Below are 23132 nucleotides of genomic sequence, written 5' to 3'. Positions count from 1 at the left end.
CACCCAGGTTAATATATATATACACAGATTTTTTTTAATTTGTTACACTTATCTCCATGCAATACCATTTAGTATGGCTTTTAATCAGTGCTTCGATGAAAATGTTCTGGGAAAACTTTATAGTCATCAACTGATTGAGACTTTATAGGGAAACTTGTGATTGATTTAGTGTGGTCTTTCCTGGAAATGATCTCTTAGCAGTACTCTTAGGTTAATATGCAATATCTACATTCCCTATTTCCTTTATTTTGTTATTCTACCTAAGACACATTAATACTTGTTATAAACATTGTAGATCACCCTATTCATACATAAGAAGTGAGCTATATAGCATAAGTGTATATAGCAACATCTTGCCTCCTTCATATTGCCATCTCCTACAGTATCATACAATGTAAATATAACAACAAGGTTGTCTATGACCGTTAACAGCCCACCAGCTCAAAATAGCCCACAAAGTATATATTTTTGGAGAGAAGACAAGCCATTGTATTTCACTAGGAGCATTTGGACATTTTGGGAGTATAACAAAGGTTTTGTTGCTTTTTTTTCACAAAACTTTCCATGTTTCCTAGGATTGTTACATGCAACTACAGGGAAACCAACCAAAAGCTGCATCTCCATATTACAGAAATACCCCACTTTCTTGTATATTTTTTTAAGGACCCATTACTTTACATTCCCATTTCCCTGTGCAATAGCACACAGAATAGGGCAAGAAAATAAAGAATTAAATCATAATACACTGCACAAACACAGTTTAAATATAAAATATATACATCTTAACAAGTATGCCAGACTTTAGCTTTTTGCATACACCTGCTTTCGTGGGCCACAACTCCCATCAGCCTTATCATTGGCTTGGCTGAGGGTGATGGGCGTTGTAATCTACAGAGCGTCATCAGCCCATTTCTAAAAAAAAATAATCATTTTTTATTTATTTTTTATTTATTTTATTTGCATGTGTGGGGGTGGCTGATCCCCTGCATGACAGGGTTTTTAGCAGTTTATAGAACAGCTGCCAACCTGTTTTCACACATTTTTATGTTTTTTTTTTTTACGTTTTGAAAGATTTTTTTTTTTATTTTCTGGACAATCAGCAGTACTCTCTACATAAATGGAGCATCATGTTCTTTGAGGACGCATGGCAACCATTCATAAATGAAGGCTCACTTGAATGACGGTTCCCGAGGACTGCCACAGGAGCGAGGTAGTCCCCTGAGCCAGGAACCATCGTTTACAGCTATCCAGTATGCTCATGGAAAACAGAAAGCCTGGGATGTCATGAAGGTTTTAACAGGTTAAAAGCTGTGTCTTGGCTTGCAGGATAATATTGATCAGGAAAGACTAAGGGATCTTAATATGTACACTCACTGGCCACTTTATTAGGTACACCTGTTTAATTGCTCAAACCATGAAGAGATAAGCTACAGCAGCAGATTACCAAGTGGCCAGTGAGTGTATAGTGTAGCTTCACAAACACCTAAAAACATAAAGAGGTCTAACAAGGTATGGGAGGGATGTTTATTTCAAAGTAGGAAAAAAGTTAGAACAAGAGGACATAACCTAAAATTAGAGGGTAAGAGGTTTATATATAATCTAAGGAAGTTTTACTTTACTGAGAGGTTGGCAGATAAAGGGAACAGCCTCTCATCAGGAGTGATATATGCTTGAATATCTACCGTATGCTAGGGCTAGCCTGTGGTTGTCTTGTTCTGTGGTAACTTCACGGTAGTATGATACTGAAAAGAATAGGCAGAAATATTTTGATTGCCTAAACAATTGGGACATCAGGGGAAGAAAGAGGGGCAGACAGGTTTGGTACCCAAAACAGGCCTGCCCTACCTGGGAGGTATATGTTTATTCATTACACCCCTAGATAATTAACAGTCAAGCACGTCATAGCTTGTTTTAAACACGTATTGTTGTATGATGGCTGTAATTCGTATTTTTGTTGTCATGTGAAATGACCGACCCACTGCCCATAATAAATAATTTCTGTAAGAGACACAGCGTAAAATATTTAGCATTTGCTAGCACCGGTGCTACACTAAAACTGCACACTGGATAAAACATTCAATTTAAAGCCAGAAAAAATATTGAACATATCTTTATTTATGAAGAGCTAGAAGAAAATGTTCCTGTTAGTTGCTAGGATACCGGCAATAAATATCTCCTTCCATATTTTAGGACTGAGGTATACCACCATCCAATGTATTTGTAACAATGTGTGTGTTTCTAGGTCCTGCAAGGTCAGATGCTTTGCTGCCATTCCTTTAAGCATGAAATTGTGTGCTATAACTATCTGAATATATTGGCTGGTTACACTGATTATTTATTTTGATGTATCTGGTCTCTTTTGCAAGGTCACCATTTGCCCAGGTCAGAAAGCCTATTTATAAAGCCATAATGCCTTGTGGGACATTAGGACAGTCTCACAAATTATATCATCTGAATAATGCATTGAAACTTTTCCTATTCCCTAAAAAGCCTCACATTAGTAGAACAAGCTGATTCAAACAGACAGGTGATGAAAGGCCCAAGTCAGAGTAGAAAACAAGGTCAACATTTTAAAAATGACATTATATTTCACTTATTATTGATTGAAGGCTTCCAGGCATTAATATAATGTAAGTAGAGCAACAAGGGAGGTTTTTCTTTTACATACACTAACAAATGTTTTTCAGCCTTTCTAGACATGCTATTTTTTTTAAAAAAATGTTAAAAAAAGAAGCTCAAAAATCTATGTTGTCTACGGTATATTATTGCCATAAATCCCTGTGATAGACTCAAAACCAACAAACATTCTGAGCACCTCAAATAGAGGTGGTGTAAGAGAAACAGACAAAGAGATTTGGGTACCAAAGGGGGGCATTTAGAATGTATGAAAACTTTTACATATACAGAAAACTATAGCAGTAGTAATAACCTAAATAGCTGCTTCTCTGGGTCTCAGGGTCACTGGTCACCCAATGCCCCCTCCACCACTGCTGATCCATTTAATACCTGGGGCTAGCCTTGCCCTTGTCTGCATCTAGAAGCTTTACATTTAATACACACTATTGGTATATCCTATACCGTCTTTAATGCTCAACAACATTTCTTCATTTGGATATTCTTTTAACCTCTTCAGGGCATTAAGATATACTATATTACATCCTAAGTGAAATGCCCCAAACGTCCGCTAGGATGTAATAGAATGTACTAGTTATTTTGTACTAGGGTGACATCCCTCCTCCCAGGAGCCAGTATTTCTGAACTTGCCCTAAAGCAAACTTGCTTCTCAAAGTGAGAACACTTAGAAACATAATACGATGTCACCATGATGTCATGAGGGTACTGACTCATTTCAGAGAGAGAAACCTTAGGTCCATGAAGGCCCTAACTGCATCTCCAGTCAAAAAAGTGCCCAAAATCTATGTGCCATTTTACAAATATATACTGAAAAATCCCAGATAGTATGTAAGTGAGAATTCTTTATGTGTGTAGGGTAGTTTTGTACACAGGATAATTTGCAGAACAATGATTTTTATATTGTTCAATATATTCTTTATAATAAAAGACAGTTATTAAAAAAAACTAAAAAAAAGCCCTACCTGCCTTTGAAAAAACAATATATAATGTGGATGGGTACATTAACCATTAAAAGGGAAAATTATGGTTAATTATACTATACCCTTTTCATGAAGTGGTTAAACAAATAAGAATATTTTAAAATGCTGATAACTCTAGTGACAGAAAATACACCATAGCATGACTTTGTCTTTGTTTTGATTTTCATTTTTTTATTATTATTTTTGGAAATGAAAAGCTATAAGAAGGATGTTATTCAACCTAATTACCTCTTGCTAAACATGGCGTGCAGGGATTAAATGTCTAATGCTTGCATCAGTAAGCCTCCGGCTGTGTATGGCTTCTATGGTCAGTACGTTTTGCTCATAGAACGAACAGAAAACTATTTCCAGCGGTATAGCTCAAGGTAGTTTGTTAAGCCTTTTTTGTTAGGCTTATCATTCAGTAAATCCTCCTTCTCTTGAGTTACAGATGAACAGTTCTGTTGTTATAAAAGCTGGCTAATACTCTATTCATATAGCTATTTTTTTTTTTTCTTTGCAATGTTCGGCCAATCAAGAGATCCAATTAGCTGAACACCCCGGAATGCTATATAATTAACAATCACTTCTCTGCATATCTTTTCTAATGGACACATTGCTTTAATCTAATCCTTTTACATCTTTTTTTTTTCTTAAGATTAAATAACACAACCCCCCCTAAATTGATAATTGTTGCCGAACAGCAGTGAAAATGGGTTGTATTCATTCTGTTCATATTGTTATTGGAATAATTTCCAATAAAAAGAACAATAAAAGAAATTCAACCTCCAGAGAGATGTCCTTTAAAATGTTTTTTGTCTCACAACCTTATCTTCTTTTGTGTCCCTATAAATAGAATGATGGAAAGCCGTTCCCTCAACCCCCCCCAGTCACCACTGTTACATAAAGACACATAACGGAGAAATGGAAAGTGGTATTAACAAAAAGCAGCTGGTTGAAGAGACACAAAATGAATCACTTGTGTCCTGGTTTTAATACAGAAGCTAATACGTTCAGCTGCAAAGATGTCACAGTTACCATCTTTTAGTTTGCACGTCTGTTTATAAATGCATGCATTTATTCTTTTTTTGCAATATCTGAGATATAAAATATATATATTTTAAACCAAGCCTCTGCTTTATGCAATGACCTCTGGCAATCAAGGCCACAAATACCATGGAAGATTGAAGACAGCAGAATTAGAAAGCGCTTCCCTAAGTAGAAGGAAACTCAAAATGTCACATATGACGACTGGTCATTTTAAGTCCCGCTTACATACTTGAAAAGCAATTTTCTCTGATAATAGACAGAATTTGCCTTACTAATATAATGGCAGCTGTTATGCTGCACTTTCATAGTTATAGAGACACTGGTCATTACTAGTTCACTTTTCATTTTCAATCTTAGGCATTCAAAATGTTTTACTGAAAAAAAGATAAAGACAAAAGGGAAATACGTAATTCAAATTTGTTTTCTATCCAAGTAGATCTAGCTTATAAAATATATATTTTTTTAGAAATGCAATATTCCCATGCAGGTATTCAGGACAGCGTAACAACTCAAGACTGAAATGTTCTTCCTGTGCTCTCCTACTAAAGACTTTAAAGGGCAGCATTCTTTCAGTGTCTGCTTTCAAGGATAAATCAGGGATACCTTCACCTTGCAATTATCCTGAAAATAAGGATTCTCCATAGTGGCACAGCAGGGTAGGAACGGGACCTGTGCCTCTTTTCTAGTGTCTGCACAGTACAGATTATAACATCATATGGCCCCCTGGCTATTACTTTTTCCTCTTTCATTTCTTTCTCTAGAGGTTGCAGTATCTTAACTTATGTACCAAGCGATAGAAACCTGGATGTTATATCACAAATCTCCAGTCTTGTGTGGACATTTTCATGTACTGTAAGCATAGTAGTATTTAGGGAGTAGTCAGGACTGATTCTTCATATACTGGCCAATGAGAATGACATTTTAGTTCTAGAAAAGATATACAGCATTCTGAATTGATTAAACTATATACTCATGGTGATGAACAAGGTCTGTTCCCTCTGGTCTCCAGCTCAGTTTCCTCTTTCTCTAGGCAAGGGGATGGCACGTGGTTATGTTCACTCATGTCCATTTCCCTCATACTCCTTACCTACACCCCTTTCAACTCCTTAATCATCCTCTAAACTCTCTCTAGAATATCAATATCCTACTGGAGATGGGGTCTCCAGAGCTACAAATAATACTCTAGGTGTGGTATGACCAGAGAGCTGTAAAGTGGAATAACTACTTTGCTCATTCTGCCACTAATGCCTCTAGCTATACAACCCAAGCACCCTGCTTGCTTTTTGCAATGCTTTATTGCATTGCCTGCTTATTTTTAAGTCTTCAGAAATAACTGCTACTAAGTATTCCTCTCTTCTGTTGCTGACAGTATCCCAATGCTCTAGTTTGCCTTTAGATTTTTACATCCCAAGTTTATTGATTTACATTTATCAACATTAAACTACAGCTGACACATTCTCAACCTTTCTTGTAATTTACTTAAAATTTAAGTAATTTGGTTTATTCCAACAGGAATGTCTACCTTGTTGCAGACCATCAATAAAAATAAAACGTATGGGCTCCAGTATTGACCCCTGAAGTACCCCACTATAGTAAGAATGCCCTTTAAAAATAAACCATTAACTACAACCTTCTGTCTCCTATGAGTCAGCTACTGCCTTATCCATTCAAATATATTTTTAAGTATTATTATTATCTTTTATTTATATAGCGCCAACAATTTACGCAGCGCTTAATACAATACATATATTCAAGGGGTATGACAAGACGAGAATTAACAGACTAAGACAAACCGATACATTAGGTGGAGAGAGCCCTGCTCACAAGGTTACAATCGTGAGGAAGTAGTACTGTATTGATATATAATATGATTTCCAAGCATATATTGACAACATGCATATCATAGCTGATCAAGCATATACGAATCGACAGATAACCCTGTATAAGTATACAACGATAACATGAAATAAATTTAGATTATATAATTAAATCCATGCAGGCGCTCTGTGCAGGTGGTAATACAGACACAATCGAGTCACAAGTTGTCCTCTAACAATCGAAGAAAAAATAAAAAATCTAAAAATTGGCTGTGGCTTTTTCTTATCCATAATCAATGGTGTGTGGTGTCATTATCGGGGTTAATGGGGGGTTAAGGATAGCCTGGAAAATCAAGGCTACAACCGTCATGCAATGTTACAGTAGTTCGCTCGTTATTTGGACAAATGGTAAAATTCGGCACGGGAATATATTTGTATGAAAACGAATGCGCAAGTCTAATAGCTATAAGCATCTTAACTATCATCTTATATCTTGGATTGGCAAATTTGATTCAGATTCAATTAGGATTCAAATACTTCAAGATTCGATTCAGCTAAAATATGAGATTCCCAGGGGCCTAATGTATGGTGTTAGAGTGAGTTTGAAAGCTAGTATGTGCTTTAGTTATGAGGAAGGGGCAACAAAATACTGCGTCAGAGGCTCCACTAACCCTAGGCTCACCCCTGAATGTCCTAATCAAACCTTTATCCCTAAAAATAGATTTTGAGGCTCCGCTCTTGTACATTGTACTGTTAATGTTTTAAGCTGTTCTATATTTGTAACAATAAAACTGCTCAATATAAATCTATTTTAAAATCCAACATGGGAAATCACACTGAACCAGAACCATGTAGCTTTATTGTTTCCATTTTTGACAAGTACGTTTCTTGTGTGTAAAATCTTTTTTGATGGTGGTGTTTTCTTTCCTTTGCAAAGTAAGATGAGACTGAAAGTATGATATCAGAGGTGCTCATGGTCCACTTTTGCTGAAACATAATTGTGATACCACTTCGAAAGACAGCTTCTTGACACAATTTCCCATTGCAAAACAGAAGACAAGCACATGGACCAGAACGAGAGAGAAAAAATGCAAAAAAGGAGGCACACATAAAAACCATCCTAAAATCAGTTTTAATCGAGTTTATGATATATTCCCCCCCCTTCAGAAGGCTGTCAAAATATTATAGTTATATTTAGGTGACAACCAAATAAATAGGTTATTCTATACATGGTGAAAACTATATATATATCTTTCCAAGTTTAATCTAATTTAAGAAAAAACATGTATCCTATCATATCATTGTAAAATACATAAAAACATATATTTTTCCCCATTAAAAATGTAGGAAAAACAAAAATATTTTTGTACAATGCCCACATATATGTTTTTAACTTTCTAAGCAGATTTATTTGACCAAAACTGGTCATTAAAGCTACTCTGGATATGCTAACTCCTGCTAAGGCGGGACAATCTGCCTTTAACAACGGCATAACCTGACAGGGTGTCCCTGTGGCAGGAAATCAAACATGTCCAAATAAAGTTTGTTTCATTTTAATCTACATAATTGCAGACATTTTGGATGTTTTCTCCCAAATCTCACACATTTCAGTGTCTAGCATCAGCTAGGAGGCTAAGACCATTACATTTTTTAAAACACAAAAACTTACTCCAGGGGCTGGGTTCAATCCCATAGTGTTTTCTTTATGTAGCATTATCTGCAGTGAACATAATAAGCATGGTATTCTAAGCACGATTTTCCAGTGCTCTATGGCACAGTCTACTCAAGCATCCCCCTCATGTCAGATGCCATTGAATAGAAGTCAAAAATAAGTAAAATTACTCCCATGCCATGATTAGTGGAATGAGGGGGTTAAAATAATATTCACCCTTTGTGGAGCATGGTTTCAAATCATGTTTTCAACTGTACTTGGGATGGATGATGTGTAAAAGTCATCAACACTCTGCATAAAGACATGGTTGGATGACTTTGGGGTGGAAGAACTTGACTGGCCACACAGAGCCCGGACATTAATCGCATCGAATACCTTTGCAATGGACTGGAACGGTAATTATGAGCCAGGCCTTCTATTCCAACATCAGTGCCTGACCTTACAGATGCTCTTCTGGATGAAACGGGGCAAATTACCATAGAAACACTTCAAAATCTTGTAAAAAAGCTTCACAGAAGAGTCAAAGCTGTTATAAGCTGCAAAGGGAGGACCAACTACATATTAATGTCTATGTATTTACAATGCAATGTTATAAAAGCCCCTGTTGGTAAAATGATTGGGCGTCCCAATACTTATAGTATACATATGGCATATAATTATAGTATACAGTATATATACACACTTTTCATTCAGTGTACTGATGGATTCTGCTAATAGGTGGTGGTGGAGGAGCGTGCAAAGGTATTAAGTCTGTGCATCTGCTGAAAGAAACTTATCTTGAAGCAAACAATCTATGCTTGACTAATGGTGAAAAGAAAATTGACAATTCAGTTTTTTTTTTAATACCAAAAAGGCAAACATTTGATCCCATGTTTTTGTAGGTTTGTCTAGTGGGAGAGACATTTACCAACCCAACTTCATAAACTATTGATGACTGCATATTTAATTGGCAATCATTTACAATACTTTTTTATATGGATAAAGTAAACACCAAAAAACAGGGTAGTGCGTAGCAATTCTGGTGCAAAGTCGTACGTACTGTGGTGCTGACTGATCTACTTTTACCACTTCTCCCCCGATTGCTCTATATACATTCTACCCTTTATGCAATAATGTAAGCAAGAGTATCTATGGACATGAATTGGATATAAATAGCTTTGCTATCATTTTAATGATTTCAGGTGTTCAAACTTGTGTTATTTTAGATTCAATGGAGAAGAAAAAAGAAAGATCTTGATTGCAATGTTCAGATATACAGTTATCTTTCATAAGCTCCCATTAAGCCAATTGTTTGTATGATTAAGATACTATTTGTGTCATCATTTTACATTTAGTTGTTTTTTTTTCGCGAATGTGGATGAATAGGGTATTTTCTTCCATGAAAAGTCTGAAAGCAGTAACCAAAGAAAACATGCTGTAATGTGATCTGGGTCTTAAGAGATGCAGTTCATGTTTAGTGTTTGATTTGGAAATTAACAGACAGCAGTTAAAGGCCAAATGAACATGGTTTAAAAGCTAAAAACATTAATTACCATTGCTGAATCTATAATAATTTTAAGCACAAAAGGTGTGAGCAACCGTGCTATTAAAAGGACTATGTTTTGGAACTACTTCACAATATATATATATATATACATATGTGCAAATACATATTTTATATATATATATATATATATATGAATTTTGTGTAACTTTGTGTTTGACATATGTGACTGACGGTGGTGTGTGTGTGGTTGAATGTGAGTTTTTGTGGCTGACAGTGGTGTTTATATAGTAGAGTGTGGTCTGTATGGCCAAGAATGGTGTAAATTGTTGAGTGCTGATCTGTGGAGCTGCAAGTGGTATGTGTGTAGTAGAGTGTGATATGTGTGAAAGTGGTGATCTGTGTGTCTAAGAGTGATGTGCATTCCTTGACAGTTTCTTGTGGTAGAATGTGATCTGTGTAGTTAATTGTGATTTTGTATGCACAGTATTACAAAGTATAAACATACCACCCTCAATCACAATGGCCTGGACCGCTCTTGCCTATCTGTGTATGTCGAGACAACAGAACTGTCTGTATTCAAGGCAGACGGGATAGACTAAACTATGGACTATCCTGTGAACATCAAAACAGGTGGCAACTCTACCCTAGGTGGTGCCCTCATGAATAAAATAAAAATGATTTTTACAATAGGCTTAAACATACAATTGACAGCGCTTGACGGAAATGGGAAGCGTTGGAAAGATCTTGGTTACTAGGCACAGAGCGAAGACAGTTATGGTCTCCCATTTGCTCCCTATGGTGATCTAGACCCATGAGCAACATCATGAGCACTGCATTGTATCATTATAAAACAAGTTTCTTAGGTTTGACCCTTTGTCCCATGTCTCTAGATTATCTTTCTTCCACCTCACTTCTCAAGTACACAGAAAAAAAGCTAAACTTTTTAAAAAAGCGATAAAGTTCCTTCCAAAATTAATTTAAAAAAAAATCACAAAAAGACTGCTTCTACATAAAAAAAACTACCATAAAGTGTGTATACATTCTAATGATAAACATTTATTACTGCTTCCTTATCGCAATGTACTTTTAACTGGGTTTTTGAAATGCTCTCCAAGGCATACTTGAAAATGTAAGACATATTAATGTATTATTTCTGCTAAAACATGTTCTGAATAGTAGAAAATAAAACAAAGACAAGAAAGCCACGTTGTCTTCATAACAGCATGTGATTTCATGTGTTACAAAAGCTAAATTATTATTCATTACAACTTTTTAAATGATATGTTATACTAAAAACACAGTTGGGCCTTTACAAATGTTAGAACAGCTTTGCAAATGTCCACAGTATTAACATTTGTGCACACTTATTATGCTGCAGCTTACAAAAAACATTGATTTTTGCATTGTGATTTCTTAACACGCCAATAACCCAACAAAACACAAAAAGGCAAGCTTAGCATTTAATATTTAGGAAAACCAATATCACTCTGGACTTTAAAGTAAAATCTTCATTCTATAGTGGAACAAAAGACTATGATATTCCGGGAGAAGGTCAACCAAGAGGAAATCTGGGGTATTTTAAAACATAAAAAGTATGTTAATCTCGTTATACCCAAGGACAGGGTACATTTCAAATATATTTGAAATTTTTATTTTCATTTTATTTTATTTTTTTATTTGTTTAGCATGATTATATCATTTTGCCTTTTTAATGGCATCTCTGGTCATAAATGGTAGGTAGTCCATTGATATGCAATAATTATTTTCTAGTTGTTTTATGATGCAACAATGCTTTCTTTTTCAAAGAGGTATGTAAAATTCCCTAAAAAGAATGAATAAGTAAATGTGTACAAAGTACAAAAGTGTCTTTTTTAAATACATTTTGAATGTTAATGTAGGTTTAACTGCTGTGTGCATGTCCCCCATGCATTATGGAGGTTAGCGATGTCAGACATCAGACTTTCTCGCATTTTGGGCATTTACTAGGGTGAGTTTTGGCTGTTCAGTGCACACTGCAAACTACCTGTCTCCAAGACCTGCCCTAAACGATATTGCTCCCTATCCATATACCTCTCTGTTTAGGGTATGCACCCCTTCTCCAAACAACAATGTACAGATACGTTTTTATGAGACATACAATGGTCATTCATGATGACAGACTTAGTCTAGTCCACCTAAAACCCTACCAATCTCATGAGTTTTTGTTTTTTTTCCTTTCAAATTCTACATCAAAACAGTTCCTAGTGATGTATAATAAATAATGTTTGCCAGTTAAATAAAATATTAATAAATAATAGATCTGTTTAAAGTTGTTAAAGCTGTTGTCCCATGTGCTTATCCTGCTAAAGAAGATCACTTTCTATTTGCACTACAAGCCTTCTGTTACTGCAAAGGGGGTTAATGGTTTTACAGGATAAAAGCAGCAGATTCATCAGCCATGAGACACTCAGCCTCCCTTGGCTTTCTCATAAATGCCCATTCATTAGACAGAAAAGGAACATAGCAACACTTGAGGACAATATTGTCGATAATATATTACAAAAAGTAACAAATCACAGCTACACTAAAATGATGAATAAGGGTTTGAAGAAAAAAAAATATGAATTATTAAAATAGGATTCTGCTAAAATGTAGGTATGTGTTTTGCAATATTATTGATGTTAACAAAATGTTTTCCTATTTTAATATTTTGGTAGGTAAAATCCTTTTGTAAGGGAGCCAATAATTTATCCAGGGAATTTTGAAATATTCTTAAACATTCATATTGAAATAAATTGTTACCAAGAAGCAACTATCATTTATAGAAAGGTTGCATCATATATAGCATCAAGTGTAAACAAAACCAATTATTCTTTACTGGAATAACAGGTCATTGTAAATAGTGATGTAAACAATCAGTGACAATTAGTTTTAAGTTTATGCAGCACCTTACTAGCAAAGTGCTGACATTAAAAAAATCTATTTTTTGGAACGGCAAGATGGCTGGTTAATTCTTAATTAGAGATTTCAGTGGTACATATATTGAATGATACAAAAAGGGAAGTACACCCTAAAAAGCATATTAATTCAAATTTTGTGGTGATGCTGAAATGGCCAACATATACGTACAGCAAAGCAAGGAGTCAGTACAACCCCAGAAATACGATTTAAAAGTATCTGAAGCATAAAGATGACACTATACAGCCAAATATATTTCTAAGCCCGCCATCACATCAATTTATTGCTTATGATGGAGCTGAATCAGTGGGACTGTTTTGCTTTTTAAGCCACCTTAAACTGAAGCCCTCTCTGAAGCAGGGCCAGTGTTATTTATAGGTAAGGTAGATAGACTGGTGCCAGTGAGTAATTATTTAATTAATTACAGTGCGCCCAACTTCACTGCAGAGTGCTGGAATATGACGTCTTATTGCGGCACTCAGCAGTGAGGTTGGGCAGCACCATGATCACTAGAGGCAGCATCACGAGGGAGATATGAAATGTAAAGCCTGACCATATTCCGGCGCTCTGCAGGTCAGCCGCACCATCATTAAGTCCTTTGAGTGCAATCTGGGTGCCAGGGCTGGCTTCTGGGGTGTGCAATATGTGATCTATGCCACATATTATTTATTTGATCTATACCTTCAGTGATTTTTCAGTTGATCCATACCTGCAATGTGGGTGTTCATACTTACTCTATACCTGAACTACATGGTAGGAGACGTGTAGCACAGTGAAGGAAAGGACAAAGGGTGCTGTCAACACAGGGGAGGGGTGTCATGCATATGATCTGTTCATTTGACCCCCCCCAAGGGCAGAGTACAAAAGGGGGCATGGCACAAAGGAGTGGAGCCAAGGGGCGGCAGTTTTGCCTAAGGTGGCAACAATCCTTGCACTAGCCTAGTTAAAAAGGCACCTAGGTAGGGTGAATAAAATAAAAACAAGTAAAATGACAAGGCTTGCTAAGGTTTATTTGCGTAACATGCTAGAGAATGCAATTAATGTTTTGTCTAAGTAGAACAGAAGCCTTAATATGCTTGCATGGCAGCACCACCAAAGATGTCCGTTAAGAAAACAAGGGGTATAATTAAGTTACTATTCATATAAAAGGTATTCTATAAGCAATACAACAATTACTAATCCATTTGGGAAGAAGCTGTAGAGCTTAATTTGCTGATGCTTTTGCCTTGGAGCGTGCCTTTACAAGGATTTCTACAACCATCCACCATCACCTCATTTAAAATTCAGTCTTATGCCGAGGTCAACACTTTTCTAGGACTGCACATGTGAAATGGTAATTATCTTGTTTTCTTCTACTTCTTTGTCTGTGAAGGTAAGGTTAATTCCCAGGAAACCGGTCTTAAGGGAAATCACAAAAATAAAGCACAGATAAGTCTTGAGAGACTAAAAGAGATTTCAAACCCCAGAAACAACTGACAGCATCATAAAGCAGCAGCGCACATTTCAACGTATAGATATTTTGAAAATACCTTTTTTACATCATTTGGGACAGGGTAATTTGGTCCCTATTGAAGAATTCCCAACTAGAACATTTTAGCCATTTTGAGTAACAAACAGGGTTAATGTAGAACTTTCCTGATGATGTTCAATGAAACCAAAAATGCAATGTATTTAGCCTATAGACCCGATGTTGGCTGATTGCGCTTCTTGTACATTCTATTACAGACAGGATTGCTGGCTCTCTGGGGACAATGTGTTTTTTGTGTTTTATAGCTGCCACGTATTTGACATGGCCTGGCTGAAATAACTGCACCTTCTATAGCTTGAAGCTGTAGGTAGCTGCCTAACATTTACTCGTGAACAGGAGGAAACCAGCCTAGTGCTTTAGACAATTGTCTCTTATGGTATTATAGAGCAGTGGGGGGAGGTCAACTTGGAAGCTTGGTGCTCCTGGTGGCAGCCTACAACTGATTTATGGGAAAGTGGTCAACATTGTCCTTGGCCTCTGTTTTGTATAGACTTTTTGGCAGACATACCGATGCCAGGTCCAGTTGGTACGTTCACCTAAAGCTATTCTCTGTGTTAACATGGCCATGTCCATAGGATACTTCACAACTTTGACTACCAGAATAAAATTAGACCAAAACATTGACTTAACCTTAGTGGAGGAAAACATGCTATTGCATCCTTATATCCTTCAAGAGGATGAACCAGCATGAATGATAAGCACTTTGGTGCATTTGATTTGGTATGTCGGTCAAGGGATAAAAATGTGAGTTTGTGGGGAATTGTTAGATTTCAGTAAGGTTTCTTGGTTAATCAGACTATTTGGCAAGGTATTGATATGTGATTGAAGTTTGTCAGTATGTTAGAAAGTTGTGTGTGATAGTAAGCTGTGTTGCGATAGTTGGGAAATGTTAGACCTAGATATAGTTAATTAGTTGGTTAATTAATATAGTTATACTTTAGTTGATAAGGATTATTTAGGGCATGTGGGTAATTAATCAGTGGAGAATTTAGGCATGTTAGTTAAGGAATAATAAAAAAGTAGTATATTTTTAGTTAGGAAATGTTCGTCCTAGACATAGTTTATTAGTTGGTAATTAATTTAATATAGTTATACTTTAGCTAATAAGGATTTTTTAGGGTGGGTAATTAATTAGTGGAGAATTTAGGCATGCTAGTTAAGGAATAATAAAAAAGTAGTACATTGGTTAGAAAGTTAGGTAAGGTTGTGTGAGAAGGTGAGTATACATCAAGAAAATGGCCCCATGCCACAGCACCCAATGATACAAATAACACTAATGTTGCAGCATAACATTTAAGATATTGTTAAATTTGCACATATCCAGTAGAAGAAAAACTTTGAAATTGCAAAATTTACTTAAAAACACATTTTTTAGGCCACACAAGGTGTTGCTGTGGAAACAGCTGCATCAAACATGGCAATATATTCTCGGATAAATACCCATATAATATAATTTAAAATATATATATTTATAAATGGAAAGTGGAAAAAAACAAACAAGTGCAATTATAATTTAAAAAAACTTCAGACAGACATTGGCTGTAAAATATAGCATAACAGGCGTCAAAATACCTCTTGTGAGTTACCTTGGTTTATCAACTTTTTTAAAAAATACATTAGTTTTGATGGCCGGTCCAGGATTCTGTCGCTGTCATCATCGCCTCAGTCCAAGCATATATTGTTTTTTTTTAATCAGAAACAGTAATATTTTTATATTTGCCATATTGCTACCATAAAAGGTATTTTTTGACATATGAAATGCTTCTAAACTAATAAAATAATTTATTTTAAGCGTTTGCATTAACTATGTACAATATCAAAGGTAAAACTGTGTTTTCCCAAATTTGTGCCCAGCATATTATCTATCTATCTATCTATCTATCTATCTATCTATCTATCTATCTATCGATATCTATATATCTATATATATAAAAATATATGTACTGAACAAAGACATAGTGAAAATACTAATACACTTTTGTCCACACATTTTAAAAAATGGTGCCCCTTAACAAAATCAGATGTTTTTAGACTATGGGAGTGCATTAATATTTATAAAATGGCTTTATAACAAAACATTTTAATCCACTGCAATATATTTTAGGTACTATAAAAAACGTGGCAGAGTTCTTTTAAAACAATACCTTTTGTATTTTGTTCCAAGTGTATTCCTTTACACATCTCCCTTGGAGACAATCCATGACATCGGCTATTAGCGATTTCAGCTATTGCAACACAGAAAAAAATGATCAGGGGGGGGATTTTGTACTGATATAACACTAGCAAATGGATACATTTAAGCTTAATACACAAATATTCCCTCTTCCAACTGAGCCTTGACATCACAGGGGCATTGGCAAAAGTCATTGTCAATACTGAATGATCAGTTTTAAAGACCCATATAACTTGCTGGCTAAACACATCACATCATAAGACTGCTGAATGAAAGAAACAGCAGTATGACAAAATACATTTAATCGCATTTTGAAAGAGCATAATTTTCACACACTTTTCAGTCTATTAATTTAAGAGAACATTTGCAGGAGTTTTGGAAATTTTAGCAGCTTAATGTTTCAAGGGCAAACCCACAGTGAAATTCTCTGGCAAGAAAAGCTAAGCTGACCCTGTATAGTATATAGGTACTGTAGAAGAACATTTTTTCCTAAAATGCTCAAATGAATTAACTATACATTATACAGGGTTAGTTCAGCCCTTCATGCAGGTGAGGTCAGGTACTGATTTTGGATGAGAGGCCTGGCTCCCAATCTCTGTTACAGTTAATTCCAAAGGTGTTCGATGGGGTTGGGGTCAGGGCCAGTCAAGTTCTCCACACTAAACTCATCCAACTATATATATATATATATATATATATATATATATATATATATATATATATATATATATATTACATGTATAAACTATATAAGGACATGGTGAATCAGCTAATAAATGATGCTAGAATTATATAGAAGTCATTATATCATTGTATTCATTTTACCCACAATACAGCTTGTGTATCCTAGCAGTCAATTACAAATCATCAAAGCTGGCACAATAAAAGACATCTGCATATTTTTGTAACTTACTTTGTCAAAGCTGTGTTCCTTTTTTACAGAGGTAAAAATATTCATGTATAACTAAGGTATCACATTTGAAAACAGCTCAAAGATGTTATAATAAAAACATACATTTGAATGACTTATTTTTTTTTCATATCACTTACTGCAGGACACAAACATTCGAAAAAAATAGTTATCCCAGATGTAGCTTAATCTAGGAATATGTGTCAGTTGTGAATGTAGTGTACTACTGCTTTAATAAAAAAAAAGATAGTTTTAGAAACGCATCTAATAAGGGGATTTTACTCCCAGAAGACATGAAGCTATTGCTCTGTTTACAGTTATTCTTGCTGCTTGCATAAGCCACAAATGATTTAAGGAATGCTTACCAGTTCAACATCTTGTTGACTGATCTCCTGCAGATATGGGATAGTTGCTAGTTCTGCCTGAGCTTGATTAATCACTTGGGACTCTTCCTCTGCTTGTTGTAGCTGACTGAGAATGCTGGCATACTGCAGCTTCCCTATCACACCTGAGCATGGTGAGACACCACTCTTAGCACAGCAAATAAAGAAAGAACAATAATAAAAAGGATTATAAAGAGTGTAGTAAAAAAGTACAGCAACCTAGAATAGCAATCAAAGTGTGTTATACACTATCTTCAAATATTATGCAGTGCTTTGTACAATACATTTATTGACACACAAAGGCAAACCGATATATTAGGTAGAGAGAGCCCTGCTCGCAAGCTTACAATTTAGAGGGAACGGGGTGTGACATAAGCTATGGAGAAAGCAAATAGGTAGTGTGGGGTTGTATTAGTGGCAGGTACGTTCTCGCTACTGAGATGGTATTCTTCTCTGAAGATGTTGGTTTTAATTTGTCTTGAATATTGAGAGTGAGGGTGTATGCTAAATGAAAACATAAAAGTAAGGTTCGAGAAAGCATTTAATCAATTATATTATATTATATGAAGTTATGGGTCGTTGAATGGTAAGCATTTATTTTATTTAAATGTTTTCAACTTTTTAATGTATATGGGCCAGGTATCAGAAAATGTGTGTTGTACACATCCATCGTAATGGAAACCACAGTTATGATGAAAATGTTTAAATTATATGTTTTTTTCTTCTCTTTATAAAACTGCAGATCAATTCCAAACCATACAGACACATATCCATACCTGGGAATTTTCAGAAATTCCTCACCCTGATACCCCCCCCCAAAAAAATATATGTGTCTGATATCGCCACAACATCATAATGTAATAAAAGTATACCAACAATATTGATCGCCATAGTAAGTGTATTGTGTTAGACTGGCTGTGCGTATGTTAGGCCTATGGTGTTAGAGTAAGTGCATGTGTATGTATGTATATGTAAGTGTATCTTCATCATATACCTCTTAGCCATCATTTCCATCCTCCACCATTATCACTCCAAATTGTAACACAATCACCTTCCATGTTCATATCCCTACCGTAACTCCTCATCATCTCTATGCTCACCGAGCATTATTTCTCCACCCTTTCCTTACTATGCCCCAATTCAACATATTTCTCCTATCACCGCCCTGTTCTCGTCCTCTGAGTCTGACACTTTGCCTCTAAGTCTGTGGCGTGGTCTTGCTCTGCATGTCTGCCGGTCAGTGCACTGAATATGACTTCATATCCACTGTGGCGCCGACTGGCAGACACGCAATGCGAGATCTGTACCTCAGTTGTCTCAGATCCCTTTTTGTGGCCACACATGTAATTGGATGGCTGGCCTCCAGCCTACCCCCCCAGGAAAGGTGGCCCAGCTCACAAGTCATCGTTTGCATCTGCACAGCAGCTGTGACCTGAAATATTTCCCCCTTCTCTGGGTCTCCAGGAAAAACACAGAGGATTCCCAGGTGTGCACATATCATATATTAAATTCTACATGATTTCTTCTCTATCACATAGCTTTGCTCGCAGTGCTATAGTTGGTAATTTATAAATAACGTATATTATAATAATAATAATGGAATACTCCTTTCTGGATAATATATTGAATCAATTTTGTTGCATGGGGATTTCATATCAATTTCTCCATGGAAAATTCATACAGATAAGCTGGGAACCAAATACATTTTCTCATCTTAAATTATAAAGCTAAAATGCCAGAAGGCAGTCCTTGTGAAACTGATCAACTTTTAGAATTTATTGCTGGTATATAAATTGCATAATGTGATTAGTTAAGTGCTCATACTTGATAGCATATGGCCTTGACTGCAGGTGTAATTATTTGTCCTGAGGTGAAGCCAAATAGAGGCATCCCTCAAGGTATAGCCTGCAGCCAGAAGGCAATAACACCAATGTGTCATTAAGAATCACATTATGAGATATGAGAAAAAAAAATAGTTTCCAACATGCTGATATAAAATACACTGCTAGTGCTTAACATTTGATGTTTGGAATACCAATGGTTGAAAATAATGATGCTTATTATATTCAAGCAGCAATAGCTTTAATATTCTAAATGTAGTAAAAGAAATGCGTGTTTCAGCAGATTGTGTAGACTATAATATCATTCTTGTTCATGCATCATTGGTGACTGTGGATGTGGCGTGGTAATAAAAAAGTCAATGTAATTCAGTGGTGTATAGTTTGGAAGTAGCGTAGTAGCTTCTTTTTATGCTACACTTGGCTACAAATGGTTACTTTGGCATTGGTACACTTTTGCCTCTCCGTCCATATGCAGAAAGTTTTTTTTTTAAGGTCTGCAATGTAAGTTTAACCGAAGGGGCGGGCTTTGTCATTAAAGAGTTAAAAATGTATCCATTTAAATCGTACTTATACTTTGCACATCCCACTGAAACTGGTAGTAGAAAGTTAATTAAGGTTTATTGTATTGAGCTCATTACACCTTATAGATATCCTACCTGCCCTCTTCATTCCTACCATGACATGTGTCCCTCTTCTACTGCTAGAACTTTTTCCACCTGCATATGCGTGCTGAACCCGTTCTCTGGAATTCCCTACCAACTTCTCCCAGAATCTCTCCTACTTACTCTTTCTTTAAATACTCACTGATAATCTACCTATTCAGAGAAGCATACAACCTGGCCCTCTATTATACTCACCCTGCATCCTAAGGAACCCCCACCTGTGAGTTCTCCACCTCACCCTTGCTACAGTCAAGTCATCCCCACTCTACCGTCTAATTCTAACTCAATGGCCCAGTCCAAATGTACCAATATATCTTAATGTCTGTTGATGTTATTGTGAATCTTAAATTGTCTGTTCAATATGTTCACTGTTTCCTATTGTAAGTGTGCTATGAAACCTGCTGGTGGTTTGTAAATTTAATGTAATCCAATAGAAAAACTCTCCAATGCACGTAAATAAAAGCGATATCACTGAAAGTAATATAATCCACTGATGGGTTATGCCACACGCTCATGTTTTCACTTACAGTATGCAATTGAAATAGTTCTACAGGGTCATTTAGAATGACCAATTGTTACAGAACACAGAGGTGTATAAATGGGAGTTTGGGTATGAAAATGAAGAGCTTTTGAAGTGCAATTCTCGACTGTTATTCTAGGCGGTGGATGAAATAACAAAAGCAGATGGGAGATATATTTTAGCAACTGCTTCCAATATTGTTCAGATTGCTGCAGTGATCAAATGCTAAAATGAATTTATTTGCTCGACTCGGTTCTACTCATAGCTGTTCTCGGATAAACCCGAGGATTAAAAATAATGTTTAAATGCGCACAAGATTCTGAAATCAAGAACAATTGCCAAAATGTTTTTTCATTGAACACATCTTTACCTCTTTTGTAATGACAATATGTTATTCTGTGCTTTGCTATTACTTGTTTTAGTGTCTCCCCGTGCTTTAATTCCTTGCATTACACAAACGTGTTGAAAGGAGCTACAAAAAAAAAAAGTTACAAACTATTGCAGTTTTTAACTGGCTTCTTTGGGTTTTTGTGACATCGTTTCCCAATATCTTCTGAGAAATGACATTGAATGTTTAAAGAAAGGTGGTATATTAAAGAATTATGATTGGAATAATAGAATAATTAAAATACCAAGGATAATTTTGAATGCAAAGATTTATATATGTATTTCTTAAACATAGTAATATGTAAGAATTATGCATAATATTTCTCAATTGCCATGGTGATTATGCTACCATTATGCAGTAGTGCAGAGACAAAGGTCTATCTCCATCCACGATTTTGTAAGCCAAGAGTAATGATAACCAGTTGAATTATTACTCAATATTACCTTTTTGTATGGTTTAATGTTGGTATATATATATATATATATATATATAATTCATATGCAAATACCCACTAGAAACTTGGTGCATCTCATAAAATCCACGACGGGCATAATTCTGTTTCTTAAGATGTCCAAATGTCTCTCAGCTTCTTCTTGGGAAAGTGGATGAAATGGATTTCTGTCCTCTAAAATATAATTAACAAAATGATTCGGATGGCAGTTATTATGCATTTATAATCTATCATGTACAAAAAAAAATGTAGAGATAAGCTTATTTAATAATGTTTTCTCTGCTAAGAATAACATCTCCTGCCTGTGTTTTCATGTACATCTGTAGAGGTAGCAAATAACAGTGAAGTGGATCCTCAAGATGAGCTTCTGAAAGATAACAGGCTATAAAGGGTTTGAGTATGGATTTTGCAAAAATCTAAAATGTCAAACTAATTAAATTTGGGGTTGGTAATGGTCATAATTATAGCATTCAGCTCCTTAATAAGTCCTACAAGTAGTACTTCGCATTATGCAAAAAAAATAAAATCATCTTTGGTACAGGCTGTTCCTTTTTTTAAAATGCCCATTGAAAGAAATGTCACTAGTATCTTGAAACCTTTGTCTTAGCCATCCCTTTTTGTCTCTCTATATCTGTGCAGAACCCATTTGACATTGGACTGGCTTTAACAAAATGTGATAAGACATATGAAATGATCATCGTTTACTTCTCTCTAATATAGATATCACTCACCGACACTGAACATTTCCACCTTAACACCTCTCTTCACTTGAACCCATATTACTCCAAACATAAAAACATTGTATCAGTAGAGTGAAGTCATCTGACCCCTTATGTAAATTGTTGGCGCTATATTAATAAAAGATAATAATAATAATGATATTACAAATGGTGTACATTTGTCTAGGCTCTCCAGAGGGTCTTAACCCAAGACTGCCAGCTGTTTTTAGATCATGGCCAACAATCAGCAAACACTAGTGTCTCAAAGATCCCTGGGAAAGAAAAAAAACAATCTAGTTTTGTGCTGCCAATTGAAATTGAGGATTTATTATATGTTCACTTGCATCAAAGAGGAAATGTGTGAATGATCCCTCTAAACTCAATTTGTTCAAAATTAGGCGGTTGTGATGGTATTTGCACAAAAAACTTTAAAATGTACTAGCTTGAAAACTGACATTTGAAAAGTTCTCACAAAATTTAATAAAATATATCTGATAATTCCTAGGACCTATAAAAAAAAGGAAATGTCGAGCTGGAAAAATATGTAATCTTTACTACAATATAAGAAAATTTATGGGAGATATGGAGCGATAAAAGTCTTTACTACTCAAACTGAATTGAAGAAAAAAAAAACACAAAAAGAACATTTACCAACACCTAAAATATTCTCTTAAAATTGCATTTTCCATGAAATAACAAAAAAAGTGAAAAAGGTCCATTAAACAGTGTCTAATGGATATATTTCCAAGCAAGTTTACAATGTGCACAAGTTAGACCGTACCATATGGCAAAGTAGGCACCTGCCTCGGGTGATAAGCTTGTAGAGGGCACTGCCATAAACTTCTATCCTATACATGGGTGGACTGGGCAGGGGGGCAATTGTCCCCCAGGCCATGGGACCTCTGCCTCACCCATTTATCAGCCCCTTAGAACACAGAAGTTGCACAGAGAAACAGAGCTTAGACAAAGGCACAGTGTGAGGACCACTGAAAAAAGGACTGT

General features: G+C 35.6%; 1 protein-coding gene across 1 annotated transcript in view; it reads right to left on the bottom strand.

Moving 5' to 3' along the window:
* Positions 1–23132, bottom strand: part of SPATA16 (spermatogenesis associated 16) — an 89337-nt gene that overhangs the window by 5551 nt on the left and 60654 nt on the right. The window contains exons 10-12 of the mRNA XM_053460384.1: positions 21473–21585; positions 17532–17696; positions 16228–16308 (exon numbers count right to left, since the gene is read on the bottom strand). Of these exons, the coding sequence (XP_053316359.1) occupies positions 16228–16308; positions 17532–17696; positions 21473–21585 (359 nt within the window). The remainder of the gene's footprint in view (positions 1–16227; positions 16309–17531; positions 17697–21472; positions 21586–23132) is intronic.

This window comes from Spea bombifrons, chromosome 3 (genome assembly GCF_027358695.1).
Source record: "Spea bombifrons isolate aSpeBom1 chromosome 3, aSpeBom1.2.pri, whole genome shotgun sequence".
NCBI lineage: Eukaryota > Metazoa > Chordata > Amphibia > Anura > Pelobatidae > Spea > Spea bombifrons.
The sequence above is the reverse complement of the archived record's forward strand: the minus strand, read 5'-3'. Positions and strand labels throughout refer to the sequence as shown.